The sequence below is a fragment of the Anomaloglossus baeobatrachus genome, chromosome 3 (assembly GCF_048569485.1).
Source record: "Anomaloglossus baeobatrachus isolate aAnoBae1 chromosome 3, aAnoBae1.hap1, whole genome shotgun sequence".
Classification (NCBI taxonomy): Eukaryota; Metazoa; Chordata; class Amphibia; order Anura; family Aromobatidae; genus Anomaloglossus; species Anomaloglossus baeobatrachus.
Genome location: NC_134355.1, coordinates 191,189,842 through 191,209,620, shown reverse-complemented (window position 1 = coordinate 191,209,620; position 19,779 = coordinate 191,189,842). Strand labels below are relative to the sequence as shown.

General features: G+C 42.5%; 1 protein-coding gene across 8 annotated transcripts in view; it reads left to right on the top strand.

Moving 5' to 3' along the window:
* The window catches only part of ARID1B (AT-rich interaction domain 1B), a 572,492-nt gene that overhangs the window by 500,250 nt on the left and 52,463 nt on the right, over window positions 1-19,779 (top strand). For 7 of the 8 annotated variants that reach the window (XM_075339668.1, XM_075339666.1, XM_075339669.1 and 4 more), the window contains 2 exons: window positions 9,781-9,919; window positions 10,027-10,193. The exons of the other annotated variant lie outside the window; for it this stretch is intronic. In XM_075339668.1, coding sequence (XP_075195783.1) covers window positions 9,781-9,919; window positions 10,027-10,193 — 306 coding nt within the window. The remainder of the gene's footprint in view (window positions 1-9,780; window positions 9,920-10,026; window positions 10,194-19,779) is intronic. 8 annotated transcript variants of the gene reach the window in all.

Sequence of the window (19,779 nt, the reverse complement as noted above, 5' to 3'; positions counted from 1 at the left end):
TGTGCAAATGTGCTTTCTATATAGATCTACTTCTTCTATATCCAGACAATCTATTCGGAATTGTAAAGCAGTTAAGACAAAGGGAAGCGATTGTACTATTGCCAAAAAATTTGGCGATTTTACATCTCAAAATTATTGAAATTTTTCATAGCCCTTGTGTAACATAAAACACGAATATTACTTTACTCCCAGAGTAAGTTTATTTTTGAAGCAATGTAAATTAATGTTATTTGTAAATTGACAATGTAACTCAATAATTGTGAATTAAGGAAGACCGCAGTGCTCCATTTACTGGCTGCAGTGTTCCTTATTTTCTCATTAAATTTAGCTGTCATTCTCCTACTTTCTTGGTTCTCTGAGTACAAAATTCACATCCCAACAGAGCACAACACTTGCTCTTATTTCTAATTATGTACTGTCCTTGAGCACTGGTCCCTGGAGGGAGGGGGTAGTTCGCTTATTTGCATCGACTCCATACATTCGTATGCATGTATCTCTTGCCTACTTCTAGTATCCAATCATCATATTTAATAGCCACTGATAGTTCAAAATCATGACTGAAATGGCTGATCTTTTCAGAGCACAATTAATACGGCACAAGATTTTCCCAGATTTCCTGGTATTTTCTATGTTTAAAATTATTAGTTTTTGGGGGTTTTTTACTAAAAAGACCCAGGATCCATAAAGTCTTCGCTGATATTTGTGTTTGACCATGATTCTAGCTTTCTTTTACACTACCTACATAAAGTGGGAAATGTATAAAAATGAATGTATAAAGAATAGTGGAATATCTATCCATGGTCAGCAATGAGATTTCCAATTTATTTCTTTTAAAAGCTTCTAAAAAATATGAAAGCTGATATCTCATAGGTTACCATGAGAAACTGCTCACCTTTCATTTACACTAGTTTCCCCATAGCAGCAGTGCGGCTTTGTTTGGGGTACACTTTTTAACTTGTGGCCATATTGTATTGCACCCACTTAATTGGTTGTTGGGCCACAAAGGGATCCAATTTTGAGGTCAAAATTCATTCTTGACAGATGTGCTCTAATTACACGTAATACTGTGCCCCAATTACTTTTACATAGTTTTTATAGTCTCTACTGTGTTCATATTCCAGAAAAGAAGCATTGATATATTTGTCTTGTTTTTTTCTACTAGTTATAGCATTAACATGATGCTTTCAGGAGCCATTGAAACAGCGGTTAAGAGGTAATTTGCACAGCAAGTTAGGAATAGTAAGGTTATTAGTCACACTTCCATGTTCACGGAATGAGGCTAAGATGATAGTGATTGGTACTCGTAACGACTACTTATGAGCAAGTGTTACCAATGTCGGATGCTCAGTACTCGTTACAACTAGTGATGAGTGAGCACTACCATGCTCTGGTGCTTGTAACTCGTTATGACTAGTGATGAGTGAGCACTATCATCCTTGGGTGCTCAGTACTCGTTATGACTAGTGATGAGTGAGCACTACCATTCTTGGCTGCTCTGTACTCGTTATGACTAGTGATGAGTGAGCACTACCATTCTTGGCTGCTCTGTACTCGTTATGACTAGTGATGAGTGAGCACTACCATTCTTGGCTGCTCTGTACTCGTTATGACTAGTGATGAGTGAGCACTACCATTCTTGGCTGCTCTGTACTCGTTATGACTAGTGATGAGTGAGCACTACCATTCTTGGGTACTCAGTACTCCTAACAAGCAGTTAAATGCTCAGATGGGCGCGACTCGAGTACCCGAGTATAAAGGAAATCAATGGAGAACTCGAGCATTTTTTGGGAGATTTCCCTATTGACTTCCATTATACTCAGGTGGTTGAGTCACGTGCATCTGAGCATCCAAATGCTGGTTACGAGTACAGAGTACCTGAGCATGGTAGTGCTCGCTCATCACTAGTCGTTAGAAGTACAGAGCACCTGAACATGGTAGTGCTTGCTCATCACTAGTCGTTACGAGTACAGAGCACCTGAACATGGTAGTGCTCGCTCATCACTAGTCGTTACGAGTACAGAGCACCTGAACATGGTAGTGCTCACTCATCATTAATCGTTAGCTGCTCCTCTTTCTCCTTTTTACAAAAATAGCTATACTAAAGATATGGTGAAAAAAAATTAGGAGCTATCTTTATAAGCAATGCTGATGACCAGAATCTGAAAATGGAAACAGAGTTAAATATAGCTAAGGAAAGAGTTTAATAATGCAAAGGGCTATGCAAAGAAGGCCCCTGCCGAAACGCGTAGCATTATGCATTTCTACATTGAACTTTTTCCATAGATAAGGTTACAATTTTTTTTTCCTAGCATCAGTGCTTTTAAAGATCTTTCCCATTTTTTTCTCTGCCTTTTTATGATATATAATTATAATATATATATAGCACCCCTCTCTATCAGATTGGTATGGAGGAGCCCGTAAAGATGGCCATTTCAGTGTTTAGCTGTCCGGTATTCCATGAGCTGGATGGAGTAGCTGGCATATGCACCCATTGTGCGGCCCTTTCTCCCCATCATCAGCCTCACACCTCCCTGAGCCTGTGCTTTGTGTGAATGCTATTAGCAGCTGTATGCCGGATCAAGAAAGTGCATTTCACTGAGAGAAAGGGAAGAAAGCCTCCATTCTAAATGTAGCCGTGAAGGCGGTCATAATTAGTAAGCTGCTACCACAGCCCCATCCATCTTTGCTGACAGGCTGCTGGCTGGATTTTCTATTCTTAGCTGACAGGTGATGTCACAGAATCTGTCAAGGAGCCAACAGGGAATCCCCAGAGGAAGAGGGGGGTGACTGGGCTTCCCTGGTTTGTAAACAAAGATGTCCTCACTGTGACCTCTGCTCAGAGCAGAATCTGTGACGTCTTAAGCGCTCATGATTTCCTCCCACCTCGGCTAGAATTAGGCCAGTCGGTTCATGCTGTGTAAATTATCCTCCCAGCATGGCATCTGCGTGCAGAGTCTGAAAACTGCATTGTATTGAATCAACCATAACCTTCTTCATATTTACCTTAAAATCTGGAGGAATGACTGCACCAAGTGATCACAAGCGTCATATGTAGCGCAAAGCATTATTATCATTCAGAATAATATAATATGAAGTTTAGTTTTAAATGTCCAAAGTAAGAATATTTCTACAACTCAGGGCTAAGATATGTCTTTAAGTATGCTATCACAGGAATCATTCAGATGTAATCTGCAGCTTCATGGATATGTCTGCCAGATATTGATGTAAAGCAGACATGCACCAGAATTGCTGCCACACATTTCAGGACTGTCATACAATGGACATCTTTAAATGAAACCTTTCACCTTAAAAAAACAAAACCCCTATTTACCTGCAAATATAATCTTCAGGTACATCGTGTTTTAAAGGGAACTTGTCATGTAAAAAAAAAAAAAACTAAACTGTAGATTTACAGGTTATTGGCATTTTAAAACTGCCTGAGCGCTGCACTGAAACCCAGCTACAAGGAGGAAATGAACGTTATTCTTCCCAGCAGCCGCAGGCTTTTACCTAGAAAAGCTCCTGGAATAGTTTGTCACCGCTAAGTACATGGTGAGCAGCGGATCTAACCGTGCCTGGCACTGACAGACAGCTGGCTCTGCGTGCATCAGTACAGAGTCGGCTGTACATAGTGAGCGGTGAATGAAACTGCTCTGACCACGCCTGTATGACAATGGGGAGATAAGGTATGCACACCAGTGACTATGTAAGGGGAATACATGGAATAGCAGAAACTGCTGTGTGAATACTGACTTGAAAAATCGAATAGCTATATGAAGAGTGAAAATGTGAAAAATGGAATCTACATTACTGCCATGAACATATGAATCAAGAGAAATTTAGCTACTGAATTGATCAATGCAATAGAGCCCCAACACTACGCCAAAGTATTTCTCTACGTTGGGGTCCCTAGCTTGTGTGTGTCCTCTCATGCAGTTAAAAAACTTACCGTGTATGGGAAGCTGAGACCCCAACGTAGAGAAATACTTTGGCGTAGTGTTGGGGCTCTATTGCATTGATCAATTCAGTAGCTAAATTTCTCTTGATTCATATGTTCATGGCAGTAATGTAGATTCCATTTTTCACATTTTCACTCTTCATATAGCTATTCGATTTTTCAAGTCAGTATTCACACAGCAGTTTCTGCTATTCCATGTATTCCCCTTACATAGTCACTGGTGTGCATACCTTATCTCCCCATAGTGATGTTTTTTTAGGTTTTTTGCACCCAGTTCAGACTTAGAATGGTGTTCCAAACGTTATTCGTTATTATCACGCCTGTATGACAGGCAGCCCAAGATTGTCGGGAGGAATAGCGATAATTTCATACTGGAGGCCGAGGTCTCAGTACAGTGACCAGGCAGTTTTAAAACTCCATTAACCTGCAGATTAACCCCATATCTGCAGGTTTATAGTGCTTTTTTTTGCATGACAGGTTCCATTTAAACATGTTTTGCATGTTTGAAAGAGCGGCTAAAGGGAAAAAATGAAGTTTTTTCCTGCACCTTGATTGACAGCTCTTGACAAACACCCTGTACAACTGGCTGTCAATTAATATGCCAAGAAGTGATTACAGCGAGCTCACTGTGTTATGAGCTGTGACTGTTATAGCCCCAGCACCGCCCCAATGACTGAAAGCAAGTAGCTGCAGGGAGGATATAGCTTCTATTTCTCCCTCTAGTCATACTTCCAGTAACACAGCAAAATATGATTAAAATGCTACTTACCTGCAGATCACTTCTATTTCTGCAGATAGTGTTTTTGGAGGTAACCCTTTGCCTTTTAGCCTGTCAGAACAGAATGATGGTTCAAACCAAGTACAAGCGCTCGGTACACCCTTAGGCTATGTGCCCACGGGACTATGTACCCACGGATATATCCGTAGGTACGTCCGAAGGTTTCCCGCAGCAGCTCCCCAGAATCCATAGCTGCAGGATTGCAAGGAAATATCTGCAGTAACCCTGCGGACATTTCCACAGGAATAATTGACATGCAGTTACGTGCGGCTGCGGTACATCCGGAACATGTTCCGCAGCCGCACATACCGCAGCATGGACACAGACACTCCCCATGTCCCATAGGATATCATGGAGAGTGTTTGTACTTGGTAAAACCTGCGGATTTTTCTAGAAAATCCAGATAAATCCGCAGGTTTTCCATGGCAAAATCTGCAGGTACATTGTCCCGCGGGCACATAGCCTTACAATGAGCAAACATTTAAGTGCAGCTTCCCACTGACATTGTCTATCTCCACCTACCCTCTTCTTTAATTGTCATCTCTCGCTTTATAGAGGCAAAAATTGATGGAAACAATAATGTGGGAAGGTATATTTAAATGTTTGGCCACTCCACGGGTGCATAGATTGCCTGTGCTGATAGTCCCTTTCAAAGGTCTGCATAAGTCTCTCTCCTTGTCTGACACCGCACAGTGCAGTGCAGAGGAAGCCGAAGGTCTTAATTACCTGTGGGACCAGCCATGATTTCATGTGATCAGTCATATGCAGCAAGGAGTATGAAAGAGTGGGGAGGGGGAGACAACTTTACACCTGGTTCTTAACTGCTCATGAATAAATTGTATGTCTATATATGCATCTCTGCAGTGAATGTGTGTATATGTGACGCCCCTGGACTATCAGGTCGTCACAGGGTATTGTACAATATGCCCTCTCGTGCAATATCCATCTCCTCCTTGGTTTAGGGTCCGCAACTATATGGTGTTGCCTACAACAGCTAATAAAGTCCTAGGTATACTCTGCACCAGACACACCAGTGCACCACTTGGGGTGTTGGTAAGGGGAGGTCAGGAGTAAGGCAGTGAAGTGTTGGAAGTGAAGGAGAGAGGAGGTCAGGAGGCGGGCTCCTTTGAAGCAATTAGGTAGCAGATGGTGGTCTGGGCCTAGTAGGAGCTGGACCCCTGGTCACAGGGGATCATGACAAGGGTTACGGAACTGTCGAGGAGGACAGCCGGCAGCCTTGTAACATCACTGGGCTGGGACAAGGGCACGACTGGGTACGTGGACCCTAGGTCAATGAGTAGCTTCAGGCAACCTGACAATTTACCCGATGAGAACGGAGCCTTCAAGATCCGTTCTCCACCCACTCCAAAATCTGGGAACTAGCACAACGAGGGGGATAGGACTTTCCACAAAAACGGTCCAGAAAATCCCAAGTGTGAACCCTGAGAGCAAGCTCCCATAGTTAGCCACACTGGGGAGCAGGACCCGACTAGTTCTATATTACCGGGACCAACAGAAAAGTGAACTTAGTGCCAGGAGGAAGGTAACAGATCACCAGGCAGCACTATTGGGGACGGGACCCGAACTAGCTCCCCTCAGCGGCAGTGGTGTCCAGAACTGTGGTTTATCCAGTTGTCGGTGTCAGCTTTATGGACTGAGTGAGTACGCAAGTGACCCCTTCACTCCTCAAGGCACTCTCCAAACACCATCATCGAGTCCCGGGGCATCCCCCCTACCCGTGAAGGGTCCTAACATCTGGCTTCCCCACTCCATCGCTCCTGGGTACTCCCAACTGCAGCGGTGGTACTCCACATTACCACACACCACGGATGCCGTCACGAACTCTGAACACAATCCCCTGTAAATACCCCCCTTCATTTGAGTGGCCGCATGACCCCCGAGTCCGGACACCCCTCGAGCCACTCCGGATTCAAGCAGCCCGACTGCTGACACGGGGGCGACACATATACGTGTGCAGCAGAGCTGTGAGCGTCTGTGTATGTATGTAGCAGAGCTGTGTGTGCAGTGGTGTATTTTACTGTTCACGCCCCAGTGCAGTCTGCGGTTCTTGATTTAAATTCCCCAAGGGCAACATCTGCAAGAAGTTTTTGTGCTCACTGTGTTTGCATGAATGTCCTCCTGGTACTCCGGTTTTCTTCCACACTCCAAAGACATACAGATTGGGAATTTAAATTGTGAGCTACAATGGCAACCGTGAATTATTTTTTTTTTTGTAAAGCATTGTTTAAAATAAGCACTATACTGTATAAGCAACCATAATAATTGTATTCAGTTTGGTAGACATCGAAGATGTAAGGTAATGCAAATGCATCTCCAGAATCTTGGATTGTGTGGGCATGGTGGCAACGGACTTGGGATAGACTGAGATATGAGGTTGGATTTAAACACTATCATAGCTTCATACAAAGCAGAGCCATAATAAGGCCGTGTGCATGAGCCTTATAGGTGGATTCCCATCTCTAGTATTACTGCAGTCATATGGTACAGTCATGTCAATGGGTTTGTTTTGTGGGCAAGCACTTATTTTCCATTCAGATGAATTGGACAGTTGTTACATTTTTCAGAACAAAATCTAGAGAATTGATAAAGTGCGGAGTACAGACTATATAGCAGAAGTACGCACTAAGCTTAGCTGCAGAACACCACAGTCTATATATTTTGCACAGACTAACGGGCTGTTCCACGCAGCGATATCGCTAGCGAAAGCACCCGCCCCCGTCGTTTGTGCGTCACGGGCAAATTGCTGCCCGTGGCGCACAAAATCGTTTGGAGCCGTCACACATACTTACCTGCCTAGCGACGTCGCTGTTGCCGGTGACCCGCCTCCTTTCTAAGGGGGCAGTTCGTGTGGCGTCACTAAGCGGCCGCCCAATAGAAGCGGAGGGGCGGAGATGAGCAGACGTAACATCCCGCCCACCTCCTTCCTTCAGCATTGCCGGCGGCCGCAGGTAAGCTGCAGTTCGTCGTTCCAGAGGTGTCACACGTAGCGATGTGTGCTGCCTCGGGAACGACGAACAACCTGCATGCTCAACAATCAACGATTTTTTAAAAAGGAACGACGTGTCAACGATGGACAATAAGGTGAGTATTTTCCATTGTTAACGCTCGTTCCTTGCTGTCACACGCAACGACGTCGCTAACGATGCAGGATGTGCGTCACGGAATCCGTGACCCCGGCGATATATCGTTAGATACGTCACCGCGTGTGACGGGGCCTTTAGAGTAATGCCTTATTCACATGTCAATTTTTAGGTCAGTGTTTGTAAGCTAAACTTAGAAGTGAAGCCTAGAAAGACAAAAACTTTGAACAATTCAAATGTGTTCTGTGTTTTGAAGCCAATACTGATAAAATAGTCGCTGTGAAATAAGTACGAATAAGGCATACGAATTCAGAAGCCAGTTTGTAGTTCTCATTTGCTTTTGAGCTATACCCGATTTGCAAATCTCTAGCTACTTATCTTAAAGGGACTCTGTCAGTAAGATCACCACCCATTTTCCAAACCACATATCTGAGCATGCAGGTCTTTTGAAAGGTATATCTTCTATACCTTTATATCTTCTATCTGTTGCTGCATTCTCAAGTGTTTGGCATTTTAATTTATATGCAAGTTAGGTGTTCAGTGCCTGACACAGCACTTTCTGAGCCTCCGCCTGCTGAGTCGTTTGCCCACCCTGCACCAACCTTTTTACCATGATTGGTAGATTATGGTCTGATTTGTTTGGCTCCTGATATCACACATAGTAAGCTATTAATCAAGCAACAGAGGCTGGTGCCGGGCAGGGAAACCGCCTGTGATTGTAGAAGCTCAAGATGTGCTCTGTCACACCCAGAGCACTTAATGTCTCATTTGCATATGATGTAAATGCTAATTACTCGAAAATGCATCAACAGGTAAAAGTTTTTTAAAGGTGTTGAACAATTTACAATTTAAAGATCTAAAGGAACATGTATACTCCTTGTTTTTTGTTGTTTTTTTTTTGTTTTTTTGGTGCGGTCCTATTGACTGTTTCGTCTTAAATAATTAACTTTCTTGCTTTTATGATGAATATTAGTTATGCAAATACCTGGCTATGTGAAACTAGCAGCCAAAGTTCCCCTAATGTTCCTCCCTCATAAACGATAACCATCCTTGGATTCTAGTAATATTTGAATCACTGTAAGCATCACATTGATTATTAAGAAGTTCTTAAAAGAAATGGAAGGATGGTCTCATTACATAATGGACCAAAAAATGAGCAACAATACAATTGTATCATATTTTATTCAACATTCTATAAGTAAGAATGCTGGTTTCTATATGATCCTATTAATCATATAACAAATCACATGATCATTGACTGCCCTCTATGGGTGAGAGCTGTTGAGTCCTGATGGGGTCTGATTTCTGTAAATACATTCTTTCTTGTAACGTAACAATGGTCTTATCTGATCTCGACACTGTGTAAAAGACTGAGAAATAGTAATAAAATAGCAAAGAAATGATCATCTACCCTTTGGTTTTAGTCTTGCACGAATCGCCTGAATTTAAATGAGATTTATAAAATTACTATTATAGGATTTTTTTTGCACTTCATGCTATTGAAAACTACATTTGATCAATTTCCATTTACACCTCATAACTTCGTCTAGGAAAAAACAGTTCTATGATTCTATGAAATCACAGAGAAAAGGTTACAGCTATCGTAATGTTTTTTCTACAATCATATGACATGCCACATTGATTGTGTATCCATGCTACTAATTTGTTGCCGCCCTCTATAGGGAATAATACCTGGGTACTGAAGTGGTTAATTTGCTTAGTGGATAATATATTGCCATGTTGTTTCATGCCAGATGCATAGGCTAGCCAGGACAGAGATTACTGGGTGTAATCCATGTTTCTTCTTATCGATTTCTAAGTTATTGTTTGGTTTGATTTATTTTTCTTCAGTGAAAGCATTGAGTTGAAACTGATTTTTCTGGCTACAGATTTTTGTAAGAAGCCATTTTCTGTTTTTTTGTTTTTTTTTTTTTGTTATTTAGCCAACTCTGGATCTCTGCAAGGGCCACATACTCCTCAGTCCACGGGTAGTAATTCCATGGCTGAGATGCCTGGCGATTTAAAACCGCCAACGCCTGCGTCAACCCCACATGGTCAGATCCAGCCAATGCCCGGTGGCAGGTATGTGCATTTACGTTGCATCACTTTAATACGGATCTATGCTGTATCCCTGAAAGTTGCAGTTAAACAGCTCATCTGAAATTTTGTGCAACTTTTGTGTTCAATAGGAACAGTGCAGTGAGTGTGCAAGATCCATTTTCTGATGATTCAGGTTTTCCAAAGCGCAATTCTATTACTCCTAACACCCCTTACCAACAAGGGATGAATGTACCAGACATGATGGGCCGGATGCCATATGAGCCTAACAAAGATCCCTTCAGTGGTATGAGAAAAGGTATGATGTCTAAAAGGTGCAAGATATATATATTTTTTTTTTCTAATTTTGTGATGATATGCAATTTTTTTCTATACATATTACATTCAGGTTACTAGTGTTCTGCTTGCAATCAAGAGGTATATTATATATTGGCAATATATACAGTAGAGAGTCAGAACGGATATTACATCTGTTGTTGCTTGCAGGAAAACTTTAATCCATAGGTTGACCGTGTTTTGTTAGCTGGGTATTCTGTTTGCAGCATTTTTACAGTTATTTTAGCAACACACCAGCACTGGTTATGTAACTTGTTTGCTGTTGTGCATCTATTTTATATTGTTAAATTCCAGACATGTTGCATGTGAGATGCTTTAATTTTTATGGGCACAAGGTTGTGTGCAATCTGCATCCAAATATCTGACTTTATTGAAAGATTTCAGATACAGAATTCACATTATGAACTTAGAGAAACCGTTGTTTTAATTTTTATTTTATAAATCCACGCTACACATAAAAATTAGTAACTTTGTAAAATATATTATCAGAGAAATTTGCTTTTTCTCACCTCATGGCTTTTAATTCAAGGATCAAATCTGTAAATGATTTATTCAGTGAAGACAGATTTTCCCATTATTGAGATCGGAGGTGACAGTTAGTGCATTTTACTTTTTTATGGGAAGCAGGGAGGTGCTAAAGACAGACACGGACATTCTGCTGTAAGTTCTCCAAAAACAGCTAACGTTCTCCATGGAACTTTGAGTACCAACTGTCCCCTCTTATTTCTGTAATGGGAAAACCTGTATTCACCGTAGGCAGATTTTATCCATGAATTGAGAATTTTGAGACTAAATGATCCAATCAGGAAGATAAAGAAGCAGATTTGTCTAAGTAACAAGAGACTGCAGGGGACATAATTGAACACATCACCCATTTTCTAAGTAACTATTTTTCTAAAGATACTATTGACATGAATTTCCCACAGGCAAAGAACTCAAACCATTGATGTCAAAACATTTTAGTGATGTGTAATAATGAGAAATGATACAGGGAAAAAAATATTGAACACATGAAAAAGAGATGTGTAAAAAGCCATGGAAAGTCAGAAAGCCTGCTGAAATGTATCAGCAATTAGAAAGAAATCTTGACACTGAGTGAAAAATAGGATTATCTGGTTCAACTGATGACCTATAAACAGGTGCCATTACCAAGCTGTACATAAGAAACATCTCATGATGGTTAAAACCAGTGAGCTGTCTCAAGATCATCGCAACCTTATTGTTGCAAAGCATACTGATGGCATTGGGTACAGAGGAATTTCTAAACTTTTGATGTTTCCAGTGAGTGCTGTTGGAGCCATAATCCGAAAATGAAAAAAACATAATTTCACTGCAAACCACCCATGACCAGGTGCTCCTCGCAAGATTTCAGACAGAGAAGTGAAAATAATTATCAGAAGAGTTGTCCAAGAGCCAAGAATCACCTGTGGAGAACTACAGAAAGACCTGGAATCGGCAGGGTCAATCGTTTCAAAGAAAACAATAAGTAATGTACTCAACCTCCATGGCCTGTATGTACACTCACTACACAAGACTCCAGTGCTGAACAAAAAGCATGTTCAAGCGCATTTGTTTTCTCAACGACATTTAGAGAATATTGTAAAGTATTAAGAGAATATAGTCGGGTCAGATGAGGCCAAAATTGAACTATTTGGATGACATAATACGCACCAAGTTTGGAGGCCAAAAAGCACTGCATGAAACAACGAGGAGGCCATTATCCTCCAGTACTGTTCTATTCCAGAACTAAAATTCTAATGTAGTGCCCAGAATTACAACTTGTTCAGTGCCATTGACCTTGCTAAGGTTAGGAAAGCTAAAACCCGACCACCAGTGAACAAGACTGACGTTGACTCATCAAGACTGGACCAAGAAATATCTGAACAGATTTTTCAAAGGTTTTATGGAATGATGAGATGACTGTGACTCTTGACGGTCCAGAAGGTTAGGTCCGTGGATGGATCAGTAATGGGCACAGGCTCCACTTTGACTCTGACAATAGCAAGGTGAAGGTAGGTACTGTTATAGGCTGGTATTACTAAACATGAGCTAGTTGGACCTTAAGCTAAAGGTCAACTCCTAAACCTACTGCCAGGTTTTTTTTTAGCACTGCTGTGTATGGCACAAGTAATCGGGTAATCACAGATTCAAGACCCCTCAATAGGGACTATTAAATACAGTAAAAAAATGAAAGTAACAGTTCAAATGACTCCCCTTTTGTCCTATTAAAAATAAAACAAACAAGAAAATGCAAAAAACACATTTGGTATTGGTTAACTGCGTAACAAGAACAAAAATCAAAAAGATATTACATTTGTATTGGCTGCCGCAATATTGGAATAAAATACAATAAGAAGCGATTAAAACATCATACCTACATATCTACACCAAAATAGTATCAGTAAAAATGTCAGCTCGGGGTGCAAAAAAATAATACCTCATGCTGCCCCATATGCCAAAAAACAAAAACGTTAAGGGACTCGAAAATGGCAACAAAAGCAAAAAAATACAGAATTCCCCCCTAAATTTTTAGCGCCTAAATAAAAAAAAAAAAACTCTCTGAATCTTTGGTATTTGCATACTTAGACTGACCTGGAAAATTTTATTGTCAGGTCAGTTTAACCTTCTATTGACCATGGTAAATAACCCAAAAAGCAACTGTGGAATTGCATTTTTTTTTGCAATTCCAAATCACTTTTGTTCACTTTTTTTCACATTTTCCAGTAGAATGAAATGTCAAAAGTACAACTCGTACTGCAAAAAAATAAGCCCTCACAGCTAAGTGGGTGAAAAAATAAGTTATTGCTCTTGAAATAAGAGGGAAAAGCAAAAATATCACCATGTTATGAAGGGGTTAAATGGGAGATTTACGGGGAAGGAACACAGTACACCTCTCTGAACAGTTTCTGGGTGGCTGTGGGTGATGCGTTTATCAGCAGATTAAGAAACTGACAGACCCCATGGATGGAAGGGTTATGACTGTTATTGAACAGAAGGGGACTATATTGGTCACTGATATATATTTTTTAAATGTCAGAAATGTATTTTTGTACATTTTTGAGTTTTTGGGTTGTTCTCACTTTAACAACTGAAAATAAATAATTGAGATGTGAAAATTTACCGGTTTAATTTAGTTGCCCAATAATTCTACTCACATAGATATCATCCTTAAGGCCGCATGCAAACGTTAAAGGGAACCTGTCAGGTGCAATATGCACCCAGGACCACGAGCAGTTCTCAGTGCATATTTCTAATCCCTGCCTAATCGTCCCTGCATCTAGTAGTTTACATAAAGAGATATTTAGAAAAAGTATTTCTAAAGATCCTTTATGATATGCTAATGAGGGCAGGGACTAGTCACAAGGGCGTTATATCCCCCAACCAGTCCGCCCTCTATAGCATATTAGTACGCCCCTGTGGGTATTCGAACATGCTATTCATTGCCCTGCGTGATCGGTAGTGACGCGCATACCTGTGTCCGTTGTCACTGCCTCAGATGGCGGGTTTAGGCTAGGTGCGCGTGTCTTCTGATTGTACATTTGCTCTATGTTGCTTGCACTATGTTTTTACTCTATTCTCATTGTTTTTCTGAAACGATCTGACTTCTTTGCTCTTGTTGTTACACTTTGTGTGTCTGTTTTTGGGGAGGTGAGAGGGGATTTTCTTTCTGCACAGCTCACATTACATAATATATTCATTTTAATGATATGAAAGAAATTTTTCAGCCTCCTTCAGCTTCAAACGCGGCTCTAATCAATGTTATAACATTTGATAGGAAGTATGAGTGTGTAATCAGCAAGTGCTGATTGAGAACACAGATTTCCTAATTTTCTTGAGGTGCAACAATCAAAATTTTGTACTTGAATTGCTCAACAACATCTTTTCATCATGTTTTATACAGCGGAACAGGGGGGAGGGTATAGCAGAAACCCATTTATGGCCTCATTTAGATATCCAATTTTAACGTATGTGTTCTATCAGTGATTTTCACGGATATATCGTACCCATTATAATCTGTGGGGTTGTCCACATGCCCATGTTTATTATGGGCCGCGTATCTGCATTAAAATTATGGAGACATCTTTAGTCTTTGATCAGCTTCTTGTATCAAAATTATCCATACAAGTCTATGGGTCCGAGAAAATCAGACAACACTCACTCTCATCAATGTGGTGTCCGTGATGAAAGGGGTTGTCCGGGACATTTTACTTATTAACTATGGGCCTAAGAAATAATCGGCAGGCAGTGACGAGCTACCTGTCAGTTGTGCATAACATGATACTCGTACCATTTTGTTACTATTTTTTTTTGCATAATTGAAATTTAAGCTCTTAGTGCGGTTTCAAAACAAACTTAGAGATTTTTTGTCATCACTTTCCATTTATTACAGATCTCTATGTATAGTTCCATATTTTCAGTTGTTTACAGAGTTTTATTTCTGTCTGTTTAACCCATCCTTCATGGAACTAAACTCTGGACTACAGAACAGGAGAAAGACTTGGGTATTCTCATTACCAAGAGGCAGCAGTACGCAATGTCAGGCAGCAGCTGCTAAAGCAAACAAGATTTTAGGGTGTATAAAAAGAGAGATTAGATCCAGTGATCCCACTGTATTGTTACCCCTCTATAAATCACTTGTAAGGCCACATCTAGAATATGGGATCCAGTTTTGGGCTCCACATTTTAAAAAGGATATTAAGAAGATAGTTCAAAGGTGGGCAACTAGATTATTGAAAAGGATGGAAGGCCTCCCATATGATAAGAGGTTTAAAAAGTTGGATTTGTTTACCTTAGAAAAAAGACGTCTCAGAGGAGATCTCATTTATATGTATAAATACATGTGTGGTCAATATAAAGGACTGGCACATGACTTATTTCTTCCAAAGACAATACTAAGTAACGGCATACACTGCGAGTTGAAGAAAAGTGATTCTGGTAGCTAAATAGGAAAGGTTTCTTTACAGTTAGAGCAGTCAGACTGTGGAATGCCCTACCACAAGAGGTAGTAATGGCAGATACTATAACAGCTTTCAAAAAAGGGCTGGATGATTTCCTCAGTGCACACAACATTGTTGGTTATAAATGACTTAATGACAAAATGTATAATTGGTGGAGGAAGGTTGCACTGGATGGACCTAGGTCTTTTTTCAAACTATGTACATGATATCAAGCTCACATCACCTGTTTTCACCTTTGGTGATGCAGAAAGGAAACCGTGCTCCTTATATAAATTCTTACACATATCCCTTTTTATTTTGTGTTAGTTTAAGATTTTTCTTTTTGTGATATAGAATAATTAGCAGTTTTAGGCTATATTTCTAATTTGCACAAAGTAAAAATACCCATTTTCATAATTTTCTACAGCTTTTACAAAGTTGATATGTTTAAGTGCAATCATATATTTTATTAAGCGACCTTCATCCTTCTATTAACTGTGACCATACAATGTAAAGTCACCATACCAAATATTTTCACTTCTGCTGTCGCAGCCTCCATCTCTTGAGTTTGGTGTTGTGCCTTTATCTCCAAAATGGCTGCCACAGGGGCATATTGAGCATTGTCATCCATCTCAACCATGCCTCCCTCTGCCTTTCTCTCAGGATTGGCACAGCACTGTCGTTGGCACAGGTCTGTGCCACAATCATAGAAATGTAGGGTTGATGTGGTTCAGACTTACCACAATGTTCCCCATGCCTTTGCAGTGGTCATTTTGTAAATGAAGACTGGGTACCAATCTCAGAATGGAAGACATTGGGAGTTAAAGGATCTTTAATGTGTAACAATGTTTACTTACAATATTTAAGTTGGAATGCACAGGTAACCTTTGTCTTTTCAGAGCCTAAAGGGCTTGTACAGCAGCTCTAGCTCCCGATCTGGAGTATAAAGGTGCTGCATGCTGTGGAGGTTGCTATAGGCAACCATGTAATGCTTGGTAGAACAAGGGCACAACATCTTCCAGGGGTTGGATAGTTTCCTCAGCTTACCCCTGTGTCTTTCTATGCCTAGTCTATGTTTAAAGGTTTTCCACTTCTAATTTAACCCCTTCTCCTATCACCTTACTCTTTCCTAATAATCATTTTCCTAATATACTTCTTTTACCTGCCCTGCTCCGGTAAGCCTGTCAGTGTGGCTGCATTATTGTGATGCAGTTATTGCTACTTCCGATCTGGAGACTGGAATCCGACAAACAGAACGGCGCACATCATTGGAGGCAGGGCCGGATTAAGGTTGGTGGGGGCCCCTGGGCAGAAAATCTGGTGGGGGCCCCATAAACGTTAACATTTTTAGCCATAACAGTAGAGCACGAACTGTAGCATTTAGATATAAATCCAATAAACATGTATCTTAAGGCCCCGTCACACTAAGCAACATCGCTGCTAACGAACAACTTTTGTGACGTTGCTAGCGATGTCGCTGTGTGTGACATCCAGCAACAACCTGGCCCCTGCTGTGAGGTCGTTGGTTGTTGCTGAATGTCCTGGGCCATTTTTTAGTTGTTGCTGTCCCGCTGTGAGGCACAGATCGCTGTGTGTGACAGCAAGACAGCAACAACTAAATGTGCAGGCAGCAGGAGCCGGCTTCTGCAGAGGCTGGTAACCAATGTAAACATCGGGTAACCAAGAAGCCCTGTCCTTGGTTACCCGATATTTACCTTTGATACCAGCCTCCGCTGCTCTCACTATCAGTGCCGGCTCCTGCTCTGTGCACATGTAGCTGCAGCACACATCGGGTTAATTAACCAGATGTGTGCTGTAACTAGGAGAGCAAGGAGCCAGCGCTAAGCATTGTGCGCTGCTCCCTGCTCTGTGCACATGTAGCTGCAGCACACATCGGGTTAATTAACCCGATGTGTGCTGTAACTAGGAGAGCAAGGAGCCAGCGCTAAGCATTGTGCGCTGCTCCCTGCTCTGTGCACATTTAGCTGCAGCACACATCGGGTAATTAACCCGATGTGTGCTGTAACTAGGAGAGCAGGGAGCCAGCGCTCAGTGTGCGCTGCTTCCTGCTCTCTGCACGTGTAGCTGCGTGCGCTGGTAACCAAGGTAAATATCGGGTTGGTTACCCGATATTTACCTTAGTTACCAAGCGCAGCATCTTCCACGCGGCGCTGGGGGCTTGTCACTGGTTGCTGGTGAGCTCACCAGCAACTTGTGTAGCGACGCTCCAGCGATCCCTGCCAGGTCAGGTTGCTGGTGGGATCGCTGGAGCGTCGCAGTGTGACATCTCACCAGCAACCTCCTAGCAACTTACCAGCGATCCCCATCGTTGTTGGGATCGCTGGTAAGTTGCTTAGTGTGACTGGACCTTTACCCTGATCTGCCATATTCAGATTTACAGGACTACAATACAGATACAGTCCAGGATCACTCACAGCCGTCACTTATACAAAGAAAGTAGAGTAAAGGGGGCTTTACACGCTGCGACATCGCTAATGCGGAGTCGTTGGGGTCACGGAATTCGTGACGCACATTCGGCCGCATTAGCGATGCCGTTTCGTGTGACACCGATAAGCGATTTTGCATCGTTGCAATAACGTGCAAAATCGCTAATCGGCGACATGGGGGTCCATTCTCTAATATCGTTGCTGCAGTAGTAACGAAGTTGTTCCTCGTTCCTGTGGCAGCACACATCGCTCCGTGTGACACCGCAGGAACGAGGAAGCTCCCCTTACCTGCCTCCCGGCCGCTATGCAGAAGGAAGGAGGTGGGCGGGATGTTACATCCCGCTCATCTCCACCCCTCCGCTGCTATTGGGCGGCGGTTAAGTGACGCTTCAGTGGCGTCGCTGTGACGCCGCATGGACCGCCCCCTTAGAAAGGAGGCGGTTCGCCGGTCACAGCGACGTCGCCGGACAGGTAAGTATGTGTGACGGCTCTGGGCGATGTTGTGCGGCACGGGCAGCGATTTGCCCGTGTCGCGCAACAGATGGGGGCGGGTACGCACGCTAGCGATATCGGGACCGATATCGCAGCGTGTAAAGCGGCCTTTACTCACATATTTTTAATTGATCCCAATGTTAAGGCAGCCAGGGACGGCTCCAGGTTTTTGTGGTCCCCGGTTGAGTCTCAGTGGGCCCCATCCACACACAGACACGCACATACACATACAGGCATACGTACATATACATATTTGAAGACAAATTCACAAAAATACATTTAAACAGACAAATATATGCACAGTCATATACACTGACATACATGCAGACACAGACGCATTACAGGTGTTAATATGGAGAAGTCACAAGCAGCCTCACTCACCTCTCCCGCTTGTTTCCAGCTCCTCCAGGACATATGGCTGTGTTGCATGATGGCCATCAATAACAGACATGACTGCACACCATGCACACTGACACAGCACTGATGTATATACATCACAGGAGGGGCTGGGGCCTACAATAAATACATTACAGGAGGGGCAGGGGGCATAGACATTACTGGGGGGGGCATAGACGTTACTGGAGTGGCAAACCGCTCTGGTGGCGTACACATTACTGGGATGGGTGGCTTAGCGCTCTGGGGGACCCATATAGTTCTGGGGTGCCGCATAGACTGCTCTGATTCATATATACACACACACAGCTCTGCTTCACACACACAGCTCTGCTTCACACCACACATCTTTCTTCAGCTCTGCTTCACACACACACACAGCTCTGCTTCACACCACAAATCTTTCTTCAGCTCTGCTTCACACATAGCTCTGCTTCACACCACACATCTTTCTTCAGCTCTGCTTCACACACACACACACACACACACACAGCTCTGCTTCACACCACACATCTTTCTTCAGCTCTGCTTCTCTCACACACACACAGCTCTGCTTCACACCACACATCTTTCTTCAGCTCTGCTTCACACACACACACAGCTCTGCTTCACACACACACACAGCTCTGCTTCACACCACAAATCTTTCTTCAGCTCTGCTTCACACATAGCTCTGCTTCACACCACACATCTTTCTTCAGCTCTGCTTCACACACACACACACACACACACACACACACACAGCTCTGCTTCACACCACACATCTTTCTTCAGCTCTGCTTCTCTCACACACACACAGCTCTGCTTCACACCACACATCTTTCTTCAGCTCTGCTTCTCTCACACACACACAGCTCTGCTTCACACACAGACACACACACAGCTCTGCTTCACACCACACATTTCTTCAGCTCTGCTTCACACACACACAGCTCTTTCACACACACTCACACACAGCTCTGCTTCACACACAGACACACACACAGCTCTGCTTCACACCACACATATTTCTTCAGCTCTGCTTCACACACAGCTCTGCTTCACACACACAGCTCTCTTTCACACACACACACAGCTCTGCTTCACACACAGACACACACACAGCTCTGCTTCACACCACACATTTCTTCAGCTCTGCTTCACACACACACACAGCTCTCTTTCACACTCACACACACAGCTCTGCTTCACACACAGACACACACACAGCTCTGCTTCACACCACACATTTCTTCAGCTCTGCTTCACACACACACAGCTCTCTTTCACACACACACTC